We start from the raw sequence: 24,475 nt of genomic DNA, 5'->3' as shown, positions 1-24,475 counted from the left end.
CAGTACCTTCAGAGTTATTTTTAATTTGCATTTTTTTCTCATCGACAGTGAGTTAGAGTACTTTCCATATGATGATAGATGGCTTTGATTTCTTCTTCTGAAAACTGCTTCTTTATAGTCTTAAGCAATTTATCAATTGAGAAATGACTTGAATTCTCATAAATTTGACTCTGTTTTCTATATGTTTGAGAAATGAAGCCTTTATCAGAGAACTCTGTTATATTATTTTTGCTATTTTCTGCTTTCTAAGTTTCACAGCATTGGTTTTGTTTGTGCAAACCTTTTTTCTCAAGTGTACATGGCACCTTTATTAAAAAAAATGACTAATGGGATAGAAAATGAATAATTTTGATTATATTAAAAATATACTCCTTTTTATTTTCAATTTTCTCCAAAGGTCTATTACATCTAACTTTTTTTTTAAAAAAAACTATCTTCTTAACTTCTTTTTTCTTTTATTTGTGATTAGATTTATCTAGTCCTGAGAGGGGAAAATTGAGGCTCCCCATTAGTATAGCTTTACTGTCAATTTCCTAATTTAACCTTTCCTTAAAGAAGTTGGATGTTATGCCACTTGGTACTGTAAGGATGGGTGAGTTGATATTGTTCAAACAAACTAGAAGTAGAAAATTGTTACATTGTCCACCATTAGTTGATTCATATAAATATTGTTACAGGACAATGTTGTCCAACCCTGTTTTTCAAATTTACAATGTCATGTAACCTGACACACTTTCCTTCCCAAATCTTTCCACAAACCATTCTTAGAAATAGCATTAGTGTGGTCAGCTGGGTGGCTAAGTGGATTGAGAGTCAGGCCTAGAGATGAGAGGTCCTAGGTTCAAATCTAACCTCAGATACTTCCCAACTATGTAACCCTGGGCAAGTCACTTGACCCCCATGGCCTAGCCCTTACCACTCTTCTGCCTTGGAACCAATACACAGTATTGATTCCAAGACAAGAAAGTAAGGGTTTAAAAAAAGAAAAAGAATTAGCGTTAGTTACCATAATGTAAGAATGGGTTAGAAAGATAGATTTGTTATTTGGGGGTGGGGGGGCAGGAACAGTAGTTAGCTAGGATTAGATTTTAGTAAACAGGTAATCCCAGTGCAACTTTGGGAAAGACTGCACAAGACAAAAAGTGAAATTTTGAAAGGATGGGTACTTAGTTGGATTCTTGGAATCCTGACATCAGAGTTCAGGGAGAGAAAAAAACATCAGCTGGAGAGCAAAGGATTCTGGGAAGGAAAGTGAACTGAGGAAGATCTGGAGAATTCTGGAGGCTTCTGAGCTGAGTCCTTGACCTGAGAGGATCTGTTCTGGGCTCAGGATTCACTGAAAGCCACCTGAGAGGATCTTGTTCCTATATTCAAGCTTCCTAAAGATCTTTCTTCAATCTGATATTTCCAACCACCTCTCAACTGAGAAGATACCACAAATCCAAAAGGGGGGCTGTGGACTCACTGAAAGGAGAGTCCAGCTCCCTTGCCCTTTCCTGCCTTCTTGCACCTATCTCTTTGTAGTTTCTTAGGCCAGTTAGTTACATAAAATAATAGTGAGGTTATTTAATTGAGGAAACAGGTTGGAGATGCCTGGGGTTGCAAAATCCTCACTCCCCAGGTGAGGGACCATAGAAAATATTAGGGTAACCAATCCCCACCTTCATTTGCCTAGATTACCTAAGATCCTTCATTAAAGCCATTATAAAAGGAGATTTTGCTAAGTCTCTTGACATTGTTTTGAAAAGGCATACGATTCAAGAACATTAGAGAGTCATCTGAGCCAACCCCTTTTGAGGCAAAGCCCCAGTTGGAGTTTGGCTCTAGACCCTCTCTATGGGAGAAAAACTGAGGATGTCCCTAGGTTTAGTTGGTAGGGGAAGCCTGTCTTCAATTCTCCATCAGCCATTTCCTTGGGAAACCTAGTGCTGCAACTGACAACTGCCTCCCTCAAGGAGGAGTGAGGAAAACAGAAGCTAGATCCAGTCAAGCTTTGACTCTCTTTCATATACTAATCTTGCTCCATAAACTCTCTAAACTCCACTGAAACACCATCACAATCAGTGGAAATAACCTTTATTTTCACCTAAGGAGCCACCATTTTTACAGTACATATATATTTAGTATTGATAATACTTTATTGTCTATGGTACCCTTAGCAAAATGTAGTTCTCCTGCTTATCTCATTTAATTAGATCCACTTTTGCTTTTGGTTTGTCTGAGATCATGATTGCTATCTCTTTTTTTTTTGTTTTTAACCTCAGCTGAAGTATAATAGATTCTGCTCTAGTCTCTAACTTTTACTCTGGGTATCTCTCAGATTTCTTTTCAAGTATATTTATTATAAACAATAGCTTGTTGGGTTCTGGTTTTTAAATTCATTCTGCTAACATCTATTTTGTGGAGAGTTCATCCCATTTACATTCAACATTATGATTACTGTGTATCCCTCCATCTTACTTTTTCTCTGCTTATTTCTCTCTCTCTCTCACTCCTTAAAAAAGTCCATTTTGCTTCTAACCATTGCCTCTCTTAATCCATCCTTCCATCAGTTCCCTTCCCTTCCTATTTCTTTATAGGGTAAGATAGATTTCTATACCCAATGCAGTGTGTGTGTTATTCCCTCTTTTTGAGACAATTCCAATGAGAGTAGATTCAAGTATTGCCCATTACACCCATCTTCTCTTCTATTATAAAAATTCTTCCCTTCGTGCCTCTTTTATATGAGATAATTTTCCCCATTCCACCTATCCCTTCATCCTTCTCCTAGTACACCCTTCTTTCTCATCTTAATTTTATTTTTTTAAATCATCCCCTCATGATCAACTCATACCCATGCCCTCTGTCTACATACATAGTATATTCCCCTTTTAATGATAATGATAAAGTTCTTAAAAGTTATAAGTATTATCTTTATACAGAGAAATGCAAAGAGTTATTTAATCTCATATGATTTCTCTTGTTTATCTCTTTATGTTTCTCTTGAGTCATATTTGAAAATCAAATTTTTTATTCAGCTCTGATCTTTTAATGAGGAACACTTAAAAGCTCTCATTTTTCTAATCATCCAGATGTAGAAGGCAGTTGGGCCTTTATTTCCAATCTTATATTACCCACACTTCCCCCTATGGAATATGACATTCTTGGGCCAGGGCAATGGGGGTTAAGTGAATTGCCCATGGTCACACAGCTAGGTGTCTGAAGCCAGATTTGAACCCAAAACCTCTCATCTCTAGGCCTAACTCTAAATCCACTGAGTCACCCCCGCTACCCCTAAGTCTTAATGACTCTAAATGAATTAGTTTCTTTATAGATACCCCTTGATGTGTCTTAGGAATTCAGTAAATCAATCTAAGATGATCTGCCAGTTTAGAGCATTTTAACCTTTTTGTATCATGAACACCTTTTGGCAGTCTAGTGAAGCATTATGTTTTAAATGCAAAAAACAAAATATAGGATTACTAAGGAAACCAATTGTATTGAAATATAACTATCAACAGAAAGCTGGAAAAACTTTTTACAGCAAGTGTCTAATAAAGGCTTCATTTCTTAACTATATAGAGAACTGAGTCATGACAAAAAAGGGAAAATGACAAATGTTGGAGGGGATGTGGAAAAAATTAGGACTCTAATGTACTGTCAGTGGAATTGTGAGTTGATCTAACCATTCTGGAGAGAAAATTGGAACTATGGCCTAAGGTCTATAAAACTGTGTATATCCTTTGATCTAACAATACCAGTATTAGGTCTGTATCCAAAGATATCCAAAAGAGGGAGAAAGGACCTATTTGTATAAAAAAGTTCATAACAGCTCTTTTTGTGGTGGCAAACAAATGGAAATTAAGAGGATGTTTGTCAACTGGGGAATGGCTAAACAAGTTGTGGTACATGATTAAAAAGGAATACTAATGTGCTATAAGAAAAAGAAGCAAGATGATTAGAGAAAAACCTGGGAAGACTTACATGAACTGATGCAAAGTGAAGTGAGCAGAACGAGGAGATTAATAAACACAGGGACAGCAATAGTATAAGATGATCAACTATGAATGACTTAATTATTCTCAGCAATATAATAATCCAAGATAATTCCAAAGGAATTGTGATGAAAATGCTATCCACCTCCAGAGAAAAAACTGATAAGAGTTTGAACACAGATCAAAGCATACTATTTTTCACTTTATTTTCCTTATGAATTTTTTTATATGAGTGTTTTACTACAACATGACCAACACTGGAATTATGTTTTGCTTGATTGCATAAGTAAATTCTGATTAAATTGCTTCCTATCTCAAGGATATCTCAAGAGGGGTAAGAAAGGAGGAAAGGAGAGAATTTGAATGCAAAATTTTGGAAAATGAATGCTGAAAATAGTTTTTGTATGCAAATGGGAAAATATTATGTTGAGATAAATAAAAAAGAAATATAGCTATAATAATATCAAAAGTGCTACGTTCATAGGCCCATTCTAAAGTCTATCCCAGATCCCTTAGAGGTCTTTGAAACCAAGATGAAAAACCCCTGGTACAGACACAGTTGAATATAGAGTCTCAAAGAACTCTGGAATAATAGGGGTATACCCTAAGGAGATCTGTGTTGACTACCTTTGGGCTATGATTGCTTTAAATCCAAAGTAGGGATCATATCTGAACTCCTGCCCCCATGAAAGTTTGGCAAATTTTTCTTTTAAAGGTATGGGGGGTGGGAAGGAGCAGCTAGGTGGTCTAGTGGATTGAGAGTCAGGCCTAGAGAAGAGAGGTCACAGGTTCATATCTAGCCTCAGTCACTTCTTAGCCATGTGACCCTGGGAAAGTCACTTAACCTGCATTACCTAACCCTTACTGCTCTTCTGCCTTGGAACCAATGCACAGTATTTATTCTAAGATTAAGGAAAGAGTTTTTATTTTTTTAAAAAAGGCCTAGGACCATCCTCAAAATTGGTTGCCTGAGGGAACTAGGAGCTCAAGCTATTTCCTCATGACCTTGGCACAAAAAGCCAACATTCAGGCACTCTCCCTGATGCTTAGCTGCTAGACCATAATGGGCCACTTAGGTAAGGGAACTTAGATGAACTGAATAAATGTGAGCTGACTTCAATAGCTCTCTTCATTGAATATCTTTTTGCTATGACTAAATTTCCTTTTAATTTCTGACTGATCTACAAGTGTCTCATTTGTTCTAATATCCAGTTTAAATTACTGAAAATCTTCCTGAATCAGGCCCAGCCTAGAACACCATGATTTTTGTATTTCTTCATAGGATTCTATGTAACCTTTATCCCTTCTGCATTTTCTGTGTAATGAAATAAGATCCTCTGCCTTAAATGCATTTATTTAGTTTCTCTTATCCACATCTATATAAATCTACAAATGGACTATATGAACGGACAAATACATACATATATATATATATATATATATATATATATATATATATAAAGCCTGGAGTGGGTTATAAAAAGTCAAAAACAGACATTGAAATTTTAGAGTGGTCCCTAAGACCAGATCTCTAGTCCATGTAAATTTAGAGCTTTAGGGACCCTGAGCCATGGGTTATATCTTAAAAAATAGTATATTTCTGGTATATCTACAAAACATCTGATTGTCCTATATTAAATACCCTTTTAAAAAGATTTACATTATTTACCTAGTATTCACAAAACTCAAAACCAACCAATAAACCGCTCACACTCATAGTATAGCATAGAACTTTGAATCTCAGTCTGTAAGTTGTTGCTTACCTGAGGGCTTCTTTGGTCTTCACTGGCAAACCTGTGTATGGATTTACAGGTTTGAGAAGCTGAGTTACAGCTGTTTTACCAGCTGCTATTTGTTTCACAATATATTTTTTCTTCCAGTACCCAGTTTCCTTGTCATGAAGTGATGCTTGGCTCAGAGACGCAGTTGTCTTTTCTACTGTATTCACTTCCCAGTTTGATCTCTTAGGAGAAAAAGAAGCGGAGTAGATTCTGAACCAAATAAAACTGGGGAAAAATATAAAGAAAATAAATGTTAAGTTCCTTTTTCCTATTAGTATTGATAATTGAAAGCAAGGAAGTCCTGTCATACTCAAAATGATTGAGAACCAAGAACAAGCCCACAATAATTAAGTCAGCTCAGATATTCAAGAAGTCATAACTTTAAAACTAAAAAGATCTTTAGATATTTTCTGATCTAACTCCCTGATTTTCTAGGTGAGAAAACTAAGGCCTAGAGAAGTGACTTGCCCAAGGTCACACAAACATAATAGTAGCAAAGGCAGAATTTTAACTTACTTCCTCTTATTCCAAATCCAGCACTCTTTCCCCTAATCACAATTAATCCCTCCAGTGAATGAGTAAGCATTATTAAAGCACCCACAAACACAAAATAAAAATTTTTCAAAGTCCAAGAGTAAACCAAGAACCACACCTCCTTATCCCCACACAATCCAGAAAAATTTTCTTTGTTTCTGTTAAATTCCCCTGCTTTTTTCCTTTACCTCATCAGTACAAACGAACAACTCTTTTATCTTCAATATGATAATTTACATCCTAATATATTATAGCAAAATATTTAGCTCTTCAAGGAACTTACATTTAACAGGGGAGACCTTGTTCACCTATGGATATACAAAACAACAGGGACAGTCAGGTGGTTCAGTGGATTGAAAGCTAGATCAAGAGACAGGAGGTCCTACGACACTTCTCAGTTGTGTGACATTGGGTAAGTCATTTAACCCCCATTGCCTATCCCCTAACACTCTTCTGCCTTAGAACTAATACACAGTATTGATTCTAAGAAAGGAAGGTAAAGGTTTCTATTTTTTAAAAAGAAAGATATACAAAGCACATATATAAGTTAAATATAAGGTAACCTTAGAAGGGAAAGTAGTACTTGGGAGTATCGTGACCAGCCTCTTATAGCAGGAAATTCTTGATTTAAGTCTTGAAGAAAAGTATGAATTATAAGAGGTAGAAGTGAGGAAAGAAAACACTGGCACACACAAAGCTTGGTGGCTAAAGGACCTAAGTTCAAATCTGATCTTAGATATTTCCTAGCTATATGACCCTGGTGAAGTTACTTAACCAGAACTGCCTTGCCCTTACCACTCTTCTGCCTTAGAATCAAGATTAATCAATTCTAAGACAAAAAATAAAAAACTTTTATTTAAAAAAAAAACAAACAACCTTAATCATCACGCAGCTAGCTTATGCTTTTTTGTTTGATTGGTTTTTGGCTTTTGTAACTTTGATACCAATATATGTTAGAATTTGGCTTCTCTTGGTTCTATGGCTCTCAGATCCACAAAAAATCAGATGACAAAAAATGATTAATGGGAAAAATTACATATTCCATGAGTTGGTTTTTTTTCTTTTTTCTATAGTTTCTTTTCTAAAGATAAGTGAATCTACTTGGTGATGTAGAACCTAAAAAATCCTCAAAATATAATATGTTTAGTTTACCATAACATAATGTGGCATCTTCTATACTCAATGTTTAATCTACTTCTCATGATTTGGCAAAAATTGAGAATGAAAAAACTTTCTTAAAATTCAACAATATTTATCTGCATTTGTAGGAAAATTTCAAAAGTATTTAAAAGAAAATATATAATTATTGCCTCAATAAAATATATACTTAAAGTACTAGAAATTAAAATAAATTCAATAATTCTATCAATTGTGTACTACATTCAATTTGCTAGAGAAGAGAGCTACAAAGACAAAAATGAAAAAAAGTTTCTACCTTCAAGAAACAATCATTTTGTGACCAAAAAAGGTTTCCATAATACAATTGTTATGGTGGTTGTTTTAAGGGGGAGGGGGGGTCACATTAGTTTCAAACTGTTCATCTTTAATTTCTATTTCCTCTACAAAAAGTCTATTCCCATATGATCCAATAGAAGTGATCCTGACCTCCAGAAGGCTATGCTAGCTGAGCATAAGCCCTGGAAGTATCTACAATACTCTGAACATGGCTGTTGTTTTATCATTTTTCAATTGTGTCCAATTTGTAACTACTCTTTTTGGAGTTTTCTTGACAAAGATACTTAAGTGATTTACCATTTCCTTCTCTACTCTTCTTACAAATCAGGAAACTGAGACAAATTGAGTTAAGTGACTTACTCAGATTCACACAACTAATCAGTATCTGAGGCCAAATTTGAACTCAGGAAGAATCTTCCTGACTCTAGGCCCAGCACTCTATCCACAGTGCCACTGGTGTATGGTACCAGCAACAAATTCTATTTTCTGAATGAGGACCAACTTACCTTAATAATGAAAGGCTCATGGTGAATGGTATGGTCAGTTCTCACTTTGTAATAAAAGTTTTGGCCATATGAAACAAAATTAAAATGTATAGCAATCCTAAATCATCTTCTGCTGTGTTAATGGTAAAAAATGGCAAAAAAAAAGGAATAGAATGCCAAGAATCATACACATCTTTAGAATTCTAAAACTGTTCACTTAACTATTAGTACTCTTAAAAGGTGGTCTTTATTCAATAATCAACAACTTAATACTGGATTTGAGGAAATTAGCCAAATATATATTAGCATTCTATACATGACACCAAATGATATAAAGAAGTATAATCTAAATGGAAGAATGGACCAGGGAGATAAATCTGAACAACTATGCTTTGAATATCAAGAGGAATAAGGTTGAAAGAAAGTTATGCTGGCTTAACATTCATCAGCATTATGGTAGATAGCCTGTATAAAATTAGAAAAGATATTTCCTATCATTATACTCCAAATGTTTCCATTTTCATATTGGACTAATTATATCAAACTCCAAAATATCAAATGGCCTCCTCTGTGAAATCATCATTTACTAAAAAAGAAGTAGTCCAGGTCAATGGAATAGGTTAAAAAATCAATACATAGCAGTTAATGACCATAGTAATCTAGTGTTCAAAAAAACCCCAAATCCAAGCTATATGGGGAAGAACTCACTATCTGAAAAAACTACAGGAAAAATTAATAACAATATGCACAAATTAGGCATATACCAACATCTGTGAATTTTAAAAGTACTCCACCCTACTCAGACTGTACTTTAGAAGATTTGATTTAGCTATCTCCTGATTGTAACAATGAAGACACTCTCTTTAACAGAACCAAGAATGTCTTGTAGTACTTTACATTACTCCAACCTACTTAGACATACTTTAGGGGAAGATAAAGTTGTAATCTCCTAATTGAACAATGAAGGTACTTAGTTCTCACCTTATAGTGAAGCTAGAACTTTAAGCTAAGTCTGTTTTTAGACCTTAATACAAAAAGGTGTTAAGTAACTATGAAGGTTAAATTAATCACAAAAAGGTCAAGTAACTAGCAAAAGGTGAACTTAACAAAGAAGTGTGAAGTAGCTCAAAAGATATAAACTAATCAAAGAAGATGAAAACTAAAAGTATGGGCAGTCCTGGAGAAAGCCTTTGATGTAATTGGTAGATGTGAAAATTTAGAGGTGGAGACACGAGGGTGAAAGGTCTATATATTTGGGATTTTTTTGTCTCTCAAAAACTCTTTCCCTGGAAAGTTGGATCTGGCTGATCACTTCCTGTGAGCAGCCTGGACTCACAGTTTGATCCTGGAACTCAGCCTGGAAGAGCTCACTCAGACAGCTTCCTTGAGAAGGTCTCATGGTGACAAGACTGACTTCTTTTTCCCTTGGGCTCAGGGAGGCCCCTTTAGCCAAGGCCTTTAACTCCTACCTGGCTCAGCCAGAGCCAGAGCAGTTTAAATTAACTCTTTTTCCTCTCCCTCTCTCTTCTCCTTAAATTTCTTCCCTCTATATTAATTAAATTACCATACATTTCCAGACTGACTTGGGAATTTTATTTGGAGACCATTTAAATCTAGACTTAAAGTCACAACTCTAAATTCATCTTTACACATCTCATACCAGAGACCAAGGTAAAATCAAAATGGATACCTGATCTAGAAAAAAAGGCGGATACCATAAGCAAATTAGAGTAACATGAAAAAGTTTACCTGTCAGACTTATGGATAAGAGCAGAATTTATGACCAAATAAAATATAGAAGGCATTATGAAAAATGAAATATATTTTATTATATTAAATTTAAAAGATTCTATATATAAACAAAACCAATACAAACAAGATCAGAAGGGAAACAAACTGGGAAAATTTCCTATAGCAAATATCTCTGACAAAGGGCTAATTTCTCAAATATATAGATAATAGAGCCAAACTTATAAGAATACAAAGCATTCCCCAACTGATAAATTGTCAAAGGATAGGTACAGACAGTTCTCAGATAAAGAAATTATATAATATATAAAATCATATGAGAAAATGCTCCAAAGCACTATTGATTAGAGAAATACAAAAAACAACTCTGATAATCACCTATCAGAATGGCTACTAAGACTGAAAAGGAAAATGATAAATGATGGAGGGAATATGGGAAAGTTGGGACACTAATGCACCATTGGTGGTACTGTGCACTGATAAAACCATTCTGGAGATGAATATGCCCCAAACCCACAAAATTACATACCCTTTGACCCAGCAATGCCACTATGGAGTCCATATCCCAAATATATCAGAGATAGGGGGAAAGGACTTACTTGCACAAAAAATATTTTTAGCAGCTATTAGTACTATTTTTGTAATGGCAAAGAATTATAAACTGAGAGAGTATCTGTCAATTGGGGAATGAATAAACAAGCTGTGGTATATGGTTGTAATACAATAATATTATTCCATAAGAAATTATGAACAAGATTAGTTCAGAAAAATATAGAAAGACTAGTATGAACTGAAGCAAAGTGAAATGAGCAGAATGAGAACACAATATACAGGAATAGGAATACTGTCTGATAATTGACTATGAAGAACAAAAGTATTTCCAGCCAACAAAAGGTTCCAAGAATAAAAAAGATAAATAAACACCATCCACAACCAAAGAAGGAACTGTTGGAAACTTGTTAAAGGTCAAATCACACCATTCTTCACTTTATTTCCTTCATGAGTTTTTTCTTGTATATATGATATATGTCTACATGGGGAATATGGAAATATGGTTTGCATGAAAGTAGTGATATAACCTATATCAGGCAGAAGGAGATCTGAATCACAAAATACCAGAAAACAATTTTCAACAACTGTTTCTAAAAATAATTGAAAAAAAAATTCAGGGGAATATGGGTGAGTAGGGTATAAAGCTTCCTCACTCTCCTAATACCCTCCCTAAAACAACCAAAAATAACTCTAGAATCAATGCTAAAAGTAACAAAAACAGACAGGAGTTAGGAGTGAAGCTGAGAAGCCAGGGAGAGCTAAGGAGAAAGGTTTCTAAATTCTCTGGCCTCAGTCTCACTGTTGTAGGATCTGGGGATAGGAACAGAGCAAGCAGAGTGAAATTAATAAAGTAACCCATGGGGGAAGGATTGACAACCTCACCTGGTTTGCTGAGCCCTGGAGTTTGCATTCCTGGGGATAGCACTGGCATCTATAGGCTGAGTGCCCTGTGAGCATCTGTGTCTGCCTTGCCCTCAGCTCCAGAAACTCCCACTGAAAGAGGAAGGAGTAGATGCCACAGAGTCTACAGGCACCAGATTCTAAGGGCAAGAATCCAATCTTTGTTACTAACAAACAAAGAGTTTAGAAGTTGGAGGCACACAGACTAGATACCTGGGTGGTGGCAGTAGGACAGGAGGAGTGAGGAAGGATCAAGCATGGGTGAGTGTGGTTATTGAGGGACTGGGGCCCTGTCAGTTGTGGTTACTTCCAGGAGAATGGAGTCCCTATATGCTGTCATAGGGGAAAGTAGACTGCTTTCAGCTGTAATTATAGAACTGCCCATGGGCTATGGTTGGAAGCCCTGAGTTAATCATGGACTGAGATTTGAACTGGGGGACCAGAAATACATCTGACCCTGAACTAAAAACAAAAAACAGAATAACTACATAAGACCCATGAAAAAACAAACACATGCAAAAATCCTGAAACCTGAGGTAATATAGCCCAACAAACTAGGAACCCTGAGATTCCAGCAAAAAGACAATAATTGAGTCTATTGGCCTGGTAGCTAAAATTTTAAAAATAAATAAAAATGAACAAGCAAAGGAGTAAGACTTGAAATCAAGGTATAATATAATGGAATGAGCCTAAATAGTAATAGAATAAACCAGGAAGAAGTAGGGTGGGATGGCTATCTCCTATAGAAGAGGAATGAATAAAGGAACTGCCATAGAGAAGGTAAGGAAAAGGTGGAGGGCTGGTAATACTAGAAACCTATTCTCATCATACCTGGGATAAAGAGAGAACAACATACACAATTAGAAGGGTAAAAATCTTAACATACTGAGAAACAAGAGGGAAGGGGGATAGGATAAGGAAAGGACTGGAAGTCCCCTTGGGATACTAAGAGAATAAGAGAAAGAAGGGGATAAGAGAAAGGAGGGCAAAGGAAGACATAAAAGGAAGGGAAGGAAAGGATATCTAAAGTGGAGTACAAGTCAAGAAATATGGGGTAAAGTGAAGGAATGAGGGAGGGACTCTTAGGACAAAAGAGGGGAGGGATTTTTAGAATTGAACTCATATCAAGATGTAGCAGGGCATAGTTGAAGGGATAAGGAAGGGATTTTTAGAAAGGTAGATAAAATAGGAAATGGACAAGGAAGGGACCCTTGGAAAACTGGGGCAATTTGGAACTAGGAAGACAAGAGAAGAAGATAATGGAGGATTTTGAGGAAGGGGTGTGAAGTGGACAGGTCAAAGGAAATTGGATATCTGAGGAGGGATGTGACAGAAAGAAAGGATGAGGGGAACAGAATGAGGAAGGAAACAGATGGAAGTAAATAGCTAGTAATTATGAACTGATTATAAATGGGATGAATTCACCTGTAGGAAGAGAAGAGATAGCAGAAAGTTTAAAAAGCCAGGAACTGACAATATGCTGTTTATAAGAAATACACTGAAAAATGAGAGCCACACAGAGAGGGAAGTGAGGGACTGGAGCAGAACATATTATACCTCATATTATTCCTATCCTAACAGCTGATCCCAACAGTTGAAAAAGCAGGGGTAGAAGTATGATCTCTGACAGAATTGGGGCTAAAATGAATATAATTAGAAGGGATGAAAAGGGTAACTATATTATGTTGGGGGAAAGGGGCAAATTGGGACTTATCATTAATATCCCCATCAATAATGGGGAAGTATTATCAGTATTGGACCTTTAGGCAAGAAGAGTTAGAGCATCCAGATTTTTAAACAAATTACATGAGATACAGATAGAAATAGATAACAAAATAAATAATAGTGGGAGTCTTTCATTTTCCCCTCTCAGAACTAGATTAACTATAACCAAAATTAAAACGTTAAGGAGCTAAGTAGAACCTTAGATAAGTTAAATATGCTAGATATCTGGAAAGCCCCAACACACTTGTATGAGGTTTAGTTGATCTAAATCTGATATACACATAATCCAAATATAGTTTCTCATGGGACAACAATGGTTTGGAAAGCATAAATATTCTGCAAAAGTCTTACTTTAACATTCATTATATTATGGAGATAATCCTACATTCCAGAAGGATTGTAGCATTGGAACAAAAATTACATTGGTTATGACCAAACTGGAAAGACTTGGTTTTGGAAAGAGTATGATCCTGGCAATGTTTAATATTGCATTGTAGAGGAGCTATGAATTATTTTTTTTAGAAAATAAGATGGAAATATAAATTAAGAGCTATAAAGCTGTCCATGCCCATTGACCTAGGATCCCATTACTAGGATTGGACTCTAAGCACGTTATTGAGAGAGTAAAAAGCTGTGTGTTTATGAAAACATTTTTACATGTGGTTTTGTACATAATTTGTTTGTAATGACAAAAAACTGGAAATAACACAAATACAATGATTGGGAGAAATGGCTAGAAAGACCATGTATTTGAATTTAGTGGATTGAATTATGTTATTAAAAATGACAAATATTGGAAATATAAAAAAGGAAAACATGGAGAAATGAAAAACTAAGAATAAAATGTACTATCATTACATGAAAAATAGTCAGAAAATCAAGAAACAAAATTATCAAAGTAAAACAAATCTAAAGGAAATTCAAAAGCAGAGGATGTTTATAATACAACTATATAATTTACATATTTTTAGAAAATTGTCAATAATGTGGAGTTTGTGGTTTTGCACATAATTTTTATAAATGTTTGTTTAAATTTATTTTGTTTGTGGTAGTGGTTACTAAGTATTTAATTTTTTAATGAAAAAATAAAAATAAATAAAAGTCAATTTTTAAAAAAGGAAGTAGCCCAACTATCTATTCTAGAAAAAGAAAACAGAAGAATGAAGAAATACTATACACTTATTTTATGCCAAGTTCTACGGCTTACTATGTAACAATCCTTGCTTTCAAGGAACTCACATTCTAATTGAGGGAAACAAAACAAATTACAGAGTTCAGCTACAGAGCACATGAAATGGCCTGATAGTCCTTTAGTTTTAATAGCAGAGCAAGCTACAATGCCCACAGGTTCTCAGAATATATATCAGTAGGAGAGATGCTACATCTTCACAGTCCTTCATCTTTCCTGGTATGAGAGGGCATTCTGAACACAGAAAGGGAACCAGATTGGCTTAAGCCCATAACCATTTTGAAGAGAAAACTGGACTAAAAGATCAGAGAACACCAGGTACCCCAGACTTCCTCCTCCTTGAAAGTAGAGATGAGGGGGTTAACATCCAGTAAAAGGAAAAAGGAAGAGAAAACTGGCAGGAAGGTTGAGGAAAAGGGAAGAAGAGAAATGCACATTTTTCAAATTAAAGCATGCAACTATAGATAGTACAATGCCTTACACTGCATACATACACACACTATTGTTTGCTGCAATATGATATATTAACAAAGTACAACACTCAAATATGAGAAAATTTTTCTAAAAATATTAAGCATAGAAGGCTTATTTTTAAGTTGGGAAAAAGTACATATTTAAAATCAAAAGCTAGTATTATTTGTAACAGGAAACACTAGCATCTGAAAAGTAGTAATTGGGGGAAAAGTAAAAATGAAGGAAAACAATACTTCAAAGTCTCAAATTATATTACAAAGCACTTACCAAAATATTTGAAATCTATTTAAAATCAGAAAAGTTGATTAATAAATGAGATAAGCAAATAAGAAAAACAAAACTACTCAATAACCATGTATTTGCTGAAACACAATAAATTACTTAGAGAAATTACCATTTAATAAAAACTGCTGAGAAAACTGGAAAGGAGTTTAGGAGAAATTAGATTTAGATTAACATTTTATAATATCTGCCACAATAAACTTAAAATGGATCCTCAACTTAAATATAAAAGGTCACATCACAAAGAATAAGGAAAAAGTAAGATTGAATACCTTTCCTCACTCTGGCAAGAGAAAGAATCCTTAACTGAACAAAGGATAGAAGACATTACAAGATAATAAATAATTCTAGAAAATTGAAAAACTTTTGCACAAACAAAATCAGTGCAGGAAAGAGAAAAAAAGGAAACAATTTAGGGGGAATCTTTTTTATTAAATCTCTTTGACAGGGGCCGCACACACAAAATTTAGAGGAAATTAATACAACATATAAAGCAAAGACATTCCCAATTTAGATTGTTAATGGAAATGAAGAATAGTTCCCATAAGAACTAAAAATTACTAACTATAACAAAAATTGTGCCAAATCACTAATAATTAAGAAATGAAAATCAAATAAAACCAATCCTGAGTTTTTACCTCAGAATCTAAAATCTGAAAAAGATTATAAAATATAGAAAGTCAGTGTTGAAAGATCAACTGAAAGACTGGCCCATCATTACTAGTGATAATGGAACTGAGGAACTTGTTCAATCATTCTGTATAGCAATTTGGAATCATACTCAAAAAATAATTGACATGTCCACATCTTTTGACCCAGTGGTCCAGCTGTTAGGCATATATTCCAGAGAACAAATTTTCAAAGTAGCACTTTTTTGTAGTAGCAAAGAACCAGAAACAATGCACACAATGATATGGAAATGCTTAAACAAACTATAGTCAATTAATGTAATGGAATATTATTGTACCACAAGGACTAATGCTTATGAAGAATTCAGAAAAGACAGGAAGGCTTATATGAAATAAGCAGAATCAATATATAACTATAATAAAGTAAATTTTTTTCAAAAACCTGAATATCATATAGCTATGACAATCAGATTTGGCCCCGAAGATGAGCTCAGAAAATACACCTCCTTCCCTTCATTGTATATGTGGAATTTTACATATACTGTCAGACATAGTCAATGTATTGGTTAGTTTTGCTACACTGGTTTTTTCCCTCTTTTTTATTTTTTAATGTTTGTTAAAAGAGTGGCTTATTGAATAGACTAGAAGGAGGGATATATTTAGAAATGAATGTGATATAAAAATGAAAAGTATTGAGAAAATTTTCTTTAAAATTTTAAATTTTAAAATAAAAGTTTAAAAACACAATGAACTCAAAACAAGGAAAAAGAAAATGGCAAAACATGCGATGGTTTTCTTTTATGGGCTATAAAACAGTAGCAATGACAACCTGTCCATGAGAAGTGGGTATGAGCAAAACCATCAAGGTCAGACATAACCAAAAAGAAAAAGAGATAGGCAGATTATAGTAACAAAAATAAAGGATAACCAAAAGAAAATAACAAGAGTGCTAGAATGGCAGCCACTCATTTGAAGGCCTTGAGAACTTGGACAGTTCCTCTGTACTTAATATACATTAAGAAACAGACAACTATGCCAGATGAGAAAATATGGAGGACTTGGAATCCATCTAGGGGGAACAAGTTATCCCATCAGTGAAATCACAAATGTATCAATACGCTGAAGGACCTCTACTATGGAGAAAAGAAAAAGGTTTTAAAGCTAAATAAAAAGAGATACTTGAGCAATGATTCAAGACCCCAGAAAAAATAAAATGATGTGGTATTTCCTTCTGTCAAAAAAATTTTTAAACCCTTACCATGTCTTAGAAACAATACTGTGTATTGGTTCCAAGGTGGAAGAGTAGTAAGGGCTAGGCAATGAGGGTTAAGTAACTTGCCCTGGGTTATATAGCTAAGAAGTGTCTGAAGTCACATTTGAACCTAGGACCTGGCATCTCTAGACCTGGCTCTCAATCCACTGAGTCACCCAACTGCCCCCTGTCAAATTTTTGAAAATGAATTCTCTTCCCTGGTCCAAGTGGAGCAGAGTAGTATTCTTTTTTCTTGGACATTTATTTTACAATTTTAAAAGTGTGAGATTTATCTTTCTCATTTTTTTTTGGACATAGGATCCAGTCCAAGAATACACTAACCTAAAAACTAGTCTTTTTAAAAAGTTAACGATAGTATTCAGACTTCTCCAAATAATGTTTCTAGTTAGAAATTCCAAAACTGTTTCTCATAGCAGTGAGAATTTTTTTTGCTCCATGTTAATTGTCCATAATTACTCATCTTATTTTAATTTTTAGTTTAAATATTCTTGACCTGAATATCTAAATTATTAGAGGTAGGAAAAAAGTCATAACTAAAGGAGAGCAGTACATACTTCAGGTAATGACACCACTGCATCAAGAATTCTTTATCTGTATACTTTTCTATGTTTCTATAAAACCTTGTTCTTCCTTTCTTCAAATTTGTTCACTTATCACTTGACCCTATTTAGAATGTTGCTTTGCTTTAGTGAGATCATTCCTCAATCCCAAATTTCCTATGTCAGCATTGCATAAACACTGCTGATTCTAGTTTTAACAGAAAACTTCAAGATGAATAGGAAAAGGACATCAGAGCATAAATCTTAGTGTATTACAATCTTTAGCATCAATACTGGGCAAATAGATCCAAAAGACAAAATCAAAACTGATTTCAATCACATCAAATCTAAAATATCAATAAGAATAAGAGATAAGGACTAGACCTGGGATTTCATCGATAAAGGTACTCCCAGATGAAGATATTTCTTCAACTGATTCAAGTAAACACCTTCTCTGTAACTGAGAAATTAAGTGAAATCACTTAAACCCAAGTTCATACAACCAATAGCAAGAAGGACTTGAATCCAGATTTATTCTCTATTCCCTAATCCTGAGTGCCTCTTATGAAGTAACTATTCTACAGTTTGCAAGGTAATTCTAGAATCCTTGAAAAGAATTCAAGGAGATTTGGGGAAAGCAAAGCATTTATTTGTTTGTTTGTTTGTTTATTTGTTTATTTACATATACACACACTCAATCTGATAATCAAGGCACAGTAAAATTTCAATTAGTAAATACCAACTTACCTTACATAATACTTTAAAAGTTTACTATGCTGGCAGGTGGTGGTTACAAGTAGCATATGCATTTCCAAGATAAGGAAACTGAGGTTCAGAGAAATTAAGTGATCTGCCTATTGTCAATCTGTTATCAAGCATGCATCAGAGTCAGGACTCAAATCCAAATCTCTTGCTTCCAAGTCTAGTGCTCCTTATATTATACCATTCTTTCAAGCAAATTTAAGATAAATCATAATAAATTAATCTTTCTGTCATTAGTATAATGTAAGCAAGGTTCCTAACATCAGAAAACCTAAAGTATCATTACATCCTACTGAAAAATAACCACCCAGGTGAAGGGATGCCTGAAATCCTTCTAAAAATCTTTAGGTAAGGTATTGCCCTCCTCAAGTGATCCTCCTTCAAAATGCAAGTAGTCTAGGATGGGCTGTTACATTAAAATCAGCTTATTAGAGTGAATCCATTAATTTACCTTCCTTCCTGAATGGAGCAACCAGGATAGTCAAAAAAATAAGGAGGGAGAAGGAAAGGAGAAGGGGGAGAAGGAGGAGAAGAGAGAAAGGGGGGGGGGGTGGATCTGAGAATGCTAAAAATAAAACTCATGCCAGTAATCCCTGCTGCTGGAGGAAGCTAAACCTGCTGGGTCACTTGAACTTGAAAGTACTGATCTGAAGTAGGGCTAAAGCAGATCAAATGCTCCAATTAAGTTCAGCACCAAAACTTCGGTGAGCCTCTAGGAGTGGTTGCCTAAGCAGGGACAAACCACCTCTGGTTAGAAACATGGCAAGAAAAAGCTTCTGTATAGCTCTGTATTTGGAAGGAGCTGATCAATCACTGCTCTACTTTCAGCCTGGGTGAGATAGGGAGGCACAGTTCAAAGAATAAAATGAAATTTTAAAAAATTAAAATAAGATAAGCTTCATTTTATTTCACAAGATGTGTGGAAGACTGGGGGTAAATCTATATTAATCTAAAGATCAAACCCAGATGTTACTTTTTAAAAACTAAATTCCCAACATCAAGTATTCTTCTCATGAGTTAACTTTTTTTCATGAAATCTTAGAGGTTATTTAGTCCACCTAATTACTTTACTTCTAAATATGGAGTTGGGAAAATGTCAGTTAAAGATACAAGATGGTTAAGATTTTCCTTTACTGAGGCTTATTCCACAGAATTTCATAAAGGGTGTTATGAATATTTTGTATATAAGGTCATATTTAAAATTTTTACATCACCCAAAGGAAAGTATCTCTAATAGAACTAGTAAGTCCTAAAGCACATATAAATATTTGTTATTTTTCTTTGGTAAAAAAATCCTATTTTTTCCTACTCTAGGTATTTCTTAAAAATATCCATTGATTTGCGGATTTAGTTTGTCAACTAAATTCTTACAAAGACATTTTTTTAATCCTTACTTTTTGTCTTAGTAACAACTCTAAGGCAGAAAAGCAAGGGCTAGGAAAATGTAGTTAAGTGACTTACCCAGGTTCACACAACTAGAAAGTGTCTTGAGGACAAATTCGAAGGTCCTCCCCACTCTTTCTATGCCTAGCACTCTATCTACTGTGCCACCTAACTGCCCCTATATTCTTAATCATCTTTCTTAACTATACTTTAAAAAGTTGCACTTGGATTTTTAAAGCAAGATATGAATGTAGACATTTGAAATCACTACAAGAACTACATTTTAGCCACTCTTCAGTTTTAGGGTATTTTTCCTTAATTTCCATAGAAATGACAAATGTGTACATAAAGAGAGGGGGGAAATGATTACCTATATACTCAACTTATACAACAACAACTGAAATGGTTATCTGTAAGGAAAATTTAATATATAAATAAGATAATTAAAAACCAATGATCTTTTGATGAGGTGTGAAACTCTCTGATTGAGTCAAGAAGGGAAGTGGTATATAAACAAGGTAAATACTCTTCTGGGGACTTTAAATACCTGGGAGAATATAAACAATTTAAAAGTCCTCGAGATGGAGCCAGAAGAAGAACCAAGCCACAAAGGGAACTAGTAATTCCCTTTGAACTTGGGGATTTGTCCACTCTCTCCAACAGAGTCATTTGGGGAAAAGAAAAAAGGAATGTATTCCCTTTACTTTTTCCCCTTCCCCAAATGAATTTGTTGGAGAGAGTGGACAAATAGTAGAAAAAGAATCCAGCTGGGAGCAGAAAAAATACACTAAGGGCCAAATGATGTGGAGAAACAGTCACCACCCAAGGCAGGAGGCAGCTTCAAGGGGTATAACCTCTAGTGACGGGGAGTAGCACCAGCTATGGATTCAAGAAAATAGATTCTAGAAGTCTAATTGAGTGATTAATTCCCACCTCCCCCCAAACATCCCATATTCCATACATGTGCCAAGCTCACTATCATTTTATTCCAAAATTTGAGTTCATGCACTTATTGAGTCCATGGATGTATATTTGTGGAAGTCTGCACCCCAAGCTTTTAGGTGAATGTTCTAATTATACCACCATAATAAATGCTAATAAAATTTACTGAGCTGTTAGCCTGAAGCGCTCTGGTAGGTGTTTGTGAACTACAGTAGCAGTAACAGCACCCAAAGGATTTTCCACAGATCCAGTTATAAAAGCCTCCCCTCTTTTGGGGATCCAATTTTCAAATATGAATAAGAGTAGTCTCATAGGAGTGTTAAAATATAATTCTGACTTTAGAATCAGAGGAATTAAGTCTAAATCTCTGCTCTGCTGCTTATTATCTATATGGTCTTGGATAAGTTATGTAACTTCTTCAGGCTTCAGTTTCCTCCTATAAAATGAGGAGTTAGATCATTTTTTAAATGAAAAATCAAAAGATTAGAATAGGTCTTCCCACCTTAATTCTCCCCACTCCAATTTGAACTTTACACCAGGGGGTCTTAAGATATAGAGAATGAGAATGAGTAACACATCCCCTTTACTTTCTTGCAATTATGACTTTCCTCAGGTTTTTTTCTACATGTGAAATACTCTTCCTAAGTTTATCTAACCCTAACTTATCCATCCTTAAAAGTTTAATTAAAATGCAATTTCCTGTATCAAGTCTTCTTTGATGCCTCTATATAGCAATGACAGCTTTCCCATCACTTTGGTGTCACAGGCATAACTATTTTAGGTCTCTAAAGCACTTAATTGGTATTGTATAACAAGGCTACCTGTGTCCTATCTCCTCATTAGACTGACCATGTAAAGGTTATATATCCCCTAATACCTAGCATAAGGTCCTTTATACATAATAAGTGATTAATAAAAGATTACAACAATGAACTGTTATACTTTTCTTCTTACTTGTCATTGGCCAAAGAATAGAAGCGCTTGTTCACACAGCCAATACACAAAAGGGTAACAGCATCCAAGTAAGAAAATATCTTCAGTAAGATCTCAGAGGGCATACTGAGGAAAAAATAGAGAGGAAAAACATATATGTTATTATCTGCAATTTAGCTTTCTCAGATTAAAAAAAACCTAAAAACAGTAATCATTCTCACCAACTGTAAATGAATTCAAAATTCAAGGAGAGAGGGAAGAAACAAGCATTTATAAAGAGCCTATTATGTGCAGGGCATTATACAGAGGGTTTTACAACTATCTTATTTGGTCCTCACAACAACCCTGGTAAGTAGATGCTATTATTATCACTATTTTATAGTTGATCAAACACAGTAAGACAGAGGTTAAGTAATTTGCCCAAGTTCATACAGCTAGTAAGTGTCTCAGGACAAATTTGAACTTGAGTCTTCTTGAATCCAAGCCCAGTGCTTAATCCACTTTGCCAATTAGCTGCCTTGAAAGGATATTTGTATCATTGCTCTTTCTTGTTTTATTTATTGAGAAAAAATCTTTCCTCATGAGTTTTTTATAATTCAATAATCCAAAAGTATATCTTAAAAACCTATTTTTGTTAATGATAAAATTCCAACTTTTATTTCCAGACCTTTACCAAAACTCTCCCCATGTACTTCTTTCTTACTTCTTTCCCTTAGAATTTCTCGTTTTCTTCAAAGCTCAGCTCAAGTATCATCTTCTTCATGAGACCTTTCCAGTCCCCTCTCCCAGAAACATGTCTTTGCCCAAGAAAATAATTTTTGTATTTATTATATACACATTAATTACTCTACAGTCTCCCCTAATTTGTTTCTTAAAGGTAAAGACAATTTTATCTTATTTTTTTATTCCCAGTATCTAGCATAGTGTCTGGCACACATAAATTCTTCATAAATATCCACTGACTGATTTTGGTACTTTTTGATCAGTACAATTTAGTATTTCATTTAGTATTTGATCTGTACAATTTGTGTCTCAGAGGATTTCAGAGAATACTTTGGATAGCTTACTACTGGTTTATATCAGGATTATGGGATCATAAACTGGAAAACATATCTTTATCTAATATGAAGAAAACTATGTTAAAGTCTTAGGAAATGACTTAGTATTTCCCCAATTTATGTGAAATAACATTAGTTACAGAGATCATAGACTTACCATTTGACAACCTTACCTTTCAAACCACATTCATCCATTTTTAACTCAATCCTCCTCAAGAGTAACCCCCAAACCTTTCAGATGACTTTCTTGATTCTTCAATGTGAAATCAGGTTCCTACAAGGTTTTCTGAAGGGTTTTAAGCACTCACTTGCCTAAGGGAAATAGTTGGGCCTGAAGCTCTCCCAAGGTCCCTCCAGAAAGATAGATCCTAGGATTCTAAGAAACATTACAACAATCTTATGACAGCCTGTAGGGAGATCCTGACTTTAAGGACCATAGGAACAAGTTCAGCAAACCTTAAACTGAATGATAAATACAAAATGGAAATAAGAAAAATACCAGGCAAGACACACTCTAACCAAAATTAAAAGATTTCTCTAATCATTCAACCTATTGTGATACAAAAGGGGGAAAAATGTGGATAGATTTTCCTAAATCTTAATTATTACAGGAAATCGGCTGACTGTGGTTTTGTTTTGCTTTTTTTAAGGACAGGGAATCTAAGCATATACAATTAATGCCAGATATGTTTTCACAGAATGTCTGAGGTGGAAAGAAACCCAGACACTATTGTCAGGGAATTTCTCAACCAGGAGAACTGGCACTTCTTTGTAGAAAAGTATTCATTAGAGAGAGTATACCTGTCAGTTAAAGACAGGTGGCCAAACTATAAGCAAAGAAACATAGCATGCTAGGGAAACTGCTGACCACAGCTCCAATACCCTAGAGTATAGATTTGGTTTTTATAATTTTCTAGGCCTGCTTAGTGTTCAGAGCCAATCGGGCATTCTGTGGAAACTTAGAACAAACATGCACTATCTTTCACAGGAAATGGAATAGGTAAAAAAAGAAGAATCAATCAAGTCAGAAAAGGGGAACTTCTGAAGAAATAACTGTAGTTCAGCAGGCAGGGTTTGTAATCAGGATAAGAATACATATCTTTTTTCAGAAGAAGAGACAAGGAAAGGTGACCAAACATTTTTACAATTGTGAAAAAAATTCTTTTAGGCAAAACTTCAGGAATAAGATAACCATTTCTAAAAGACTGCAAATGTCTCTTATCCAAGGGCAACAAATAATTTTTAAAACAATGAATGAGACTAGCCTCTAATTATACAATAATTTTATTTCTCCTTACTTTCTACTACTATGCTACCAGAAAGTTGGGGGATTTCTACATTGTTAGTGTATCAAGATGTCATGAGTGATTGTGGTTCCTATTTTTCTCCTCCTGGTCCTACCCATAACTGCATCAGCACTATCATCTGCCCAAAATTCTTCAAAGGTTCTTTGCTGACTATTGACAGTATTTAAAAATTCCCTTGCCTGGCATTCAAGACTCTCAACAATAACGCCATTCTAGATTGTTCCTCTTAAGATCTTCTATGCTCTAAAATGAACATACCACTCTCCATAGGGTATGCTCATTCTGTTTGTTATGTGTGACTTGGAGTTGGTCTGGGCTGTCAAAGATTATGACAATAAAGGGCAATATTTGGAAGGCTCTACTTTTTAAGTAAGAGTTTGCTGACAGCTTAGATGTCTTTCATCTGAGAACCAATTTAGCTAAAATTCACTGATGCTTATCACTAGGTTGAATGGAGTGATGGATTTTTCAACCATTCCAGCTCTCTCGGTCCCACAACAACAAAACCACATTTCCTTGAAGAACTGAAACATTTTTCTCAATGTGCAC

At 34.8% G+C, this 24,475-nt stretch overlaps 1 protein-coding gene across 6 annotated transcripts in view; it reads right to left on the bottom strand.

The window, feature by feature from the left end:
• Positions 1 to 24,475, bottom strand: part of FBXO15 (F-box protein 15) — an 83,085-nt gene that overhangs the window by 43,686 nt on the left and 14,924 nt on the right. For all 6 annotated transcript variants that reach the window (XM_007487786.3, XM_056823581.1, XM_056823583.1 and 3 more), the window contains 2 exons: positions 21,583 to 21,687; positions 5,738 to 5,980 (listed from right to left, as the gene is read on the bottom strand). In XM_007487786.3, coding sequence (XP_007487848.1) covers positions 5,738 to 5,980; positions 21,583 to 21,687 — 348 coding nt within the window. The remainder of the gene's footprint in view (positions 1 to 5,737; positions 5,981 to 21,582; positions 21,688 to 24,475) is intronic.

The sequence above is a fragment of the Monodelphis domestica genome, chromosome 3 (genome assembly GCF_027887165.1).
Source record: "Monodelphis domestica isolate mMonDom1 chromosome 3, mMonDom1.pri, whole genome shotgun sequence".
NCBI classification, from domain to species: domain Eukaryota; kingdom Metazoa; phylum Chordata; class Mammalia; order Didelphimorphia; family Didelphidae; genus Monodelphis; species Monodelphis domestica.
Note: the sequence above shows the minus strand (reverse complement) of the source record. Positions and strands in the feature narration are given on the sequence as shown.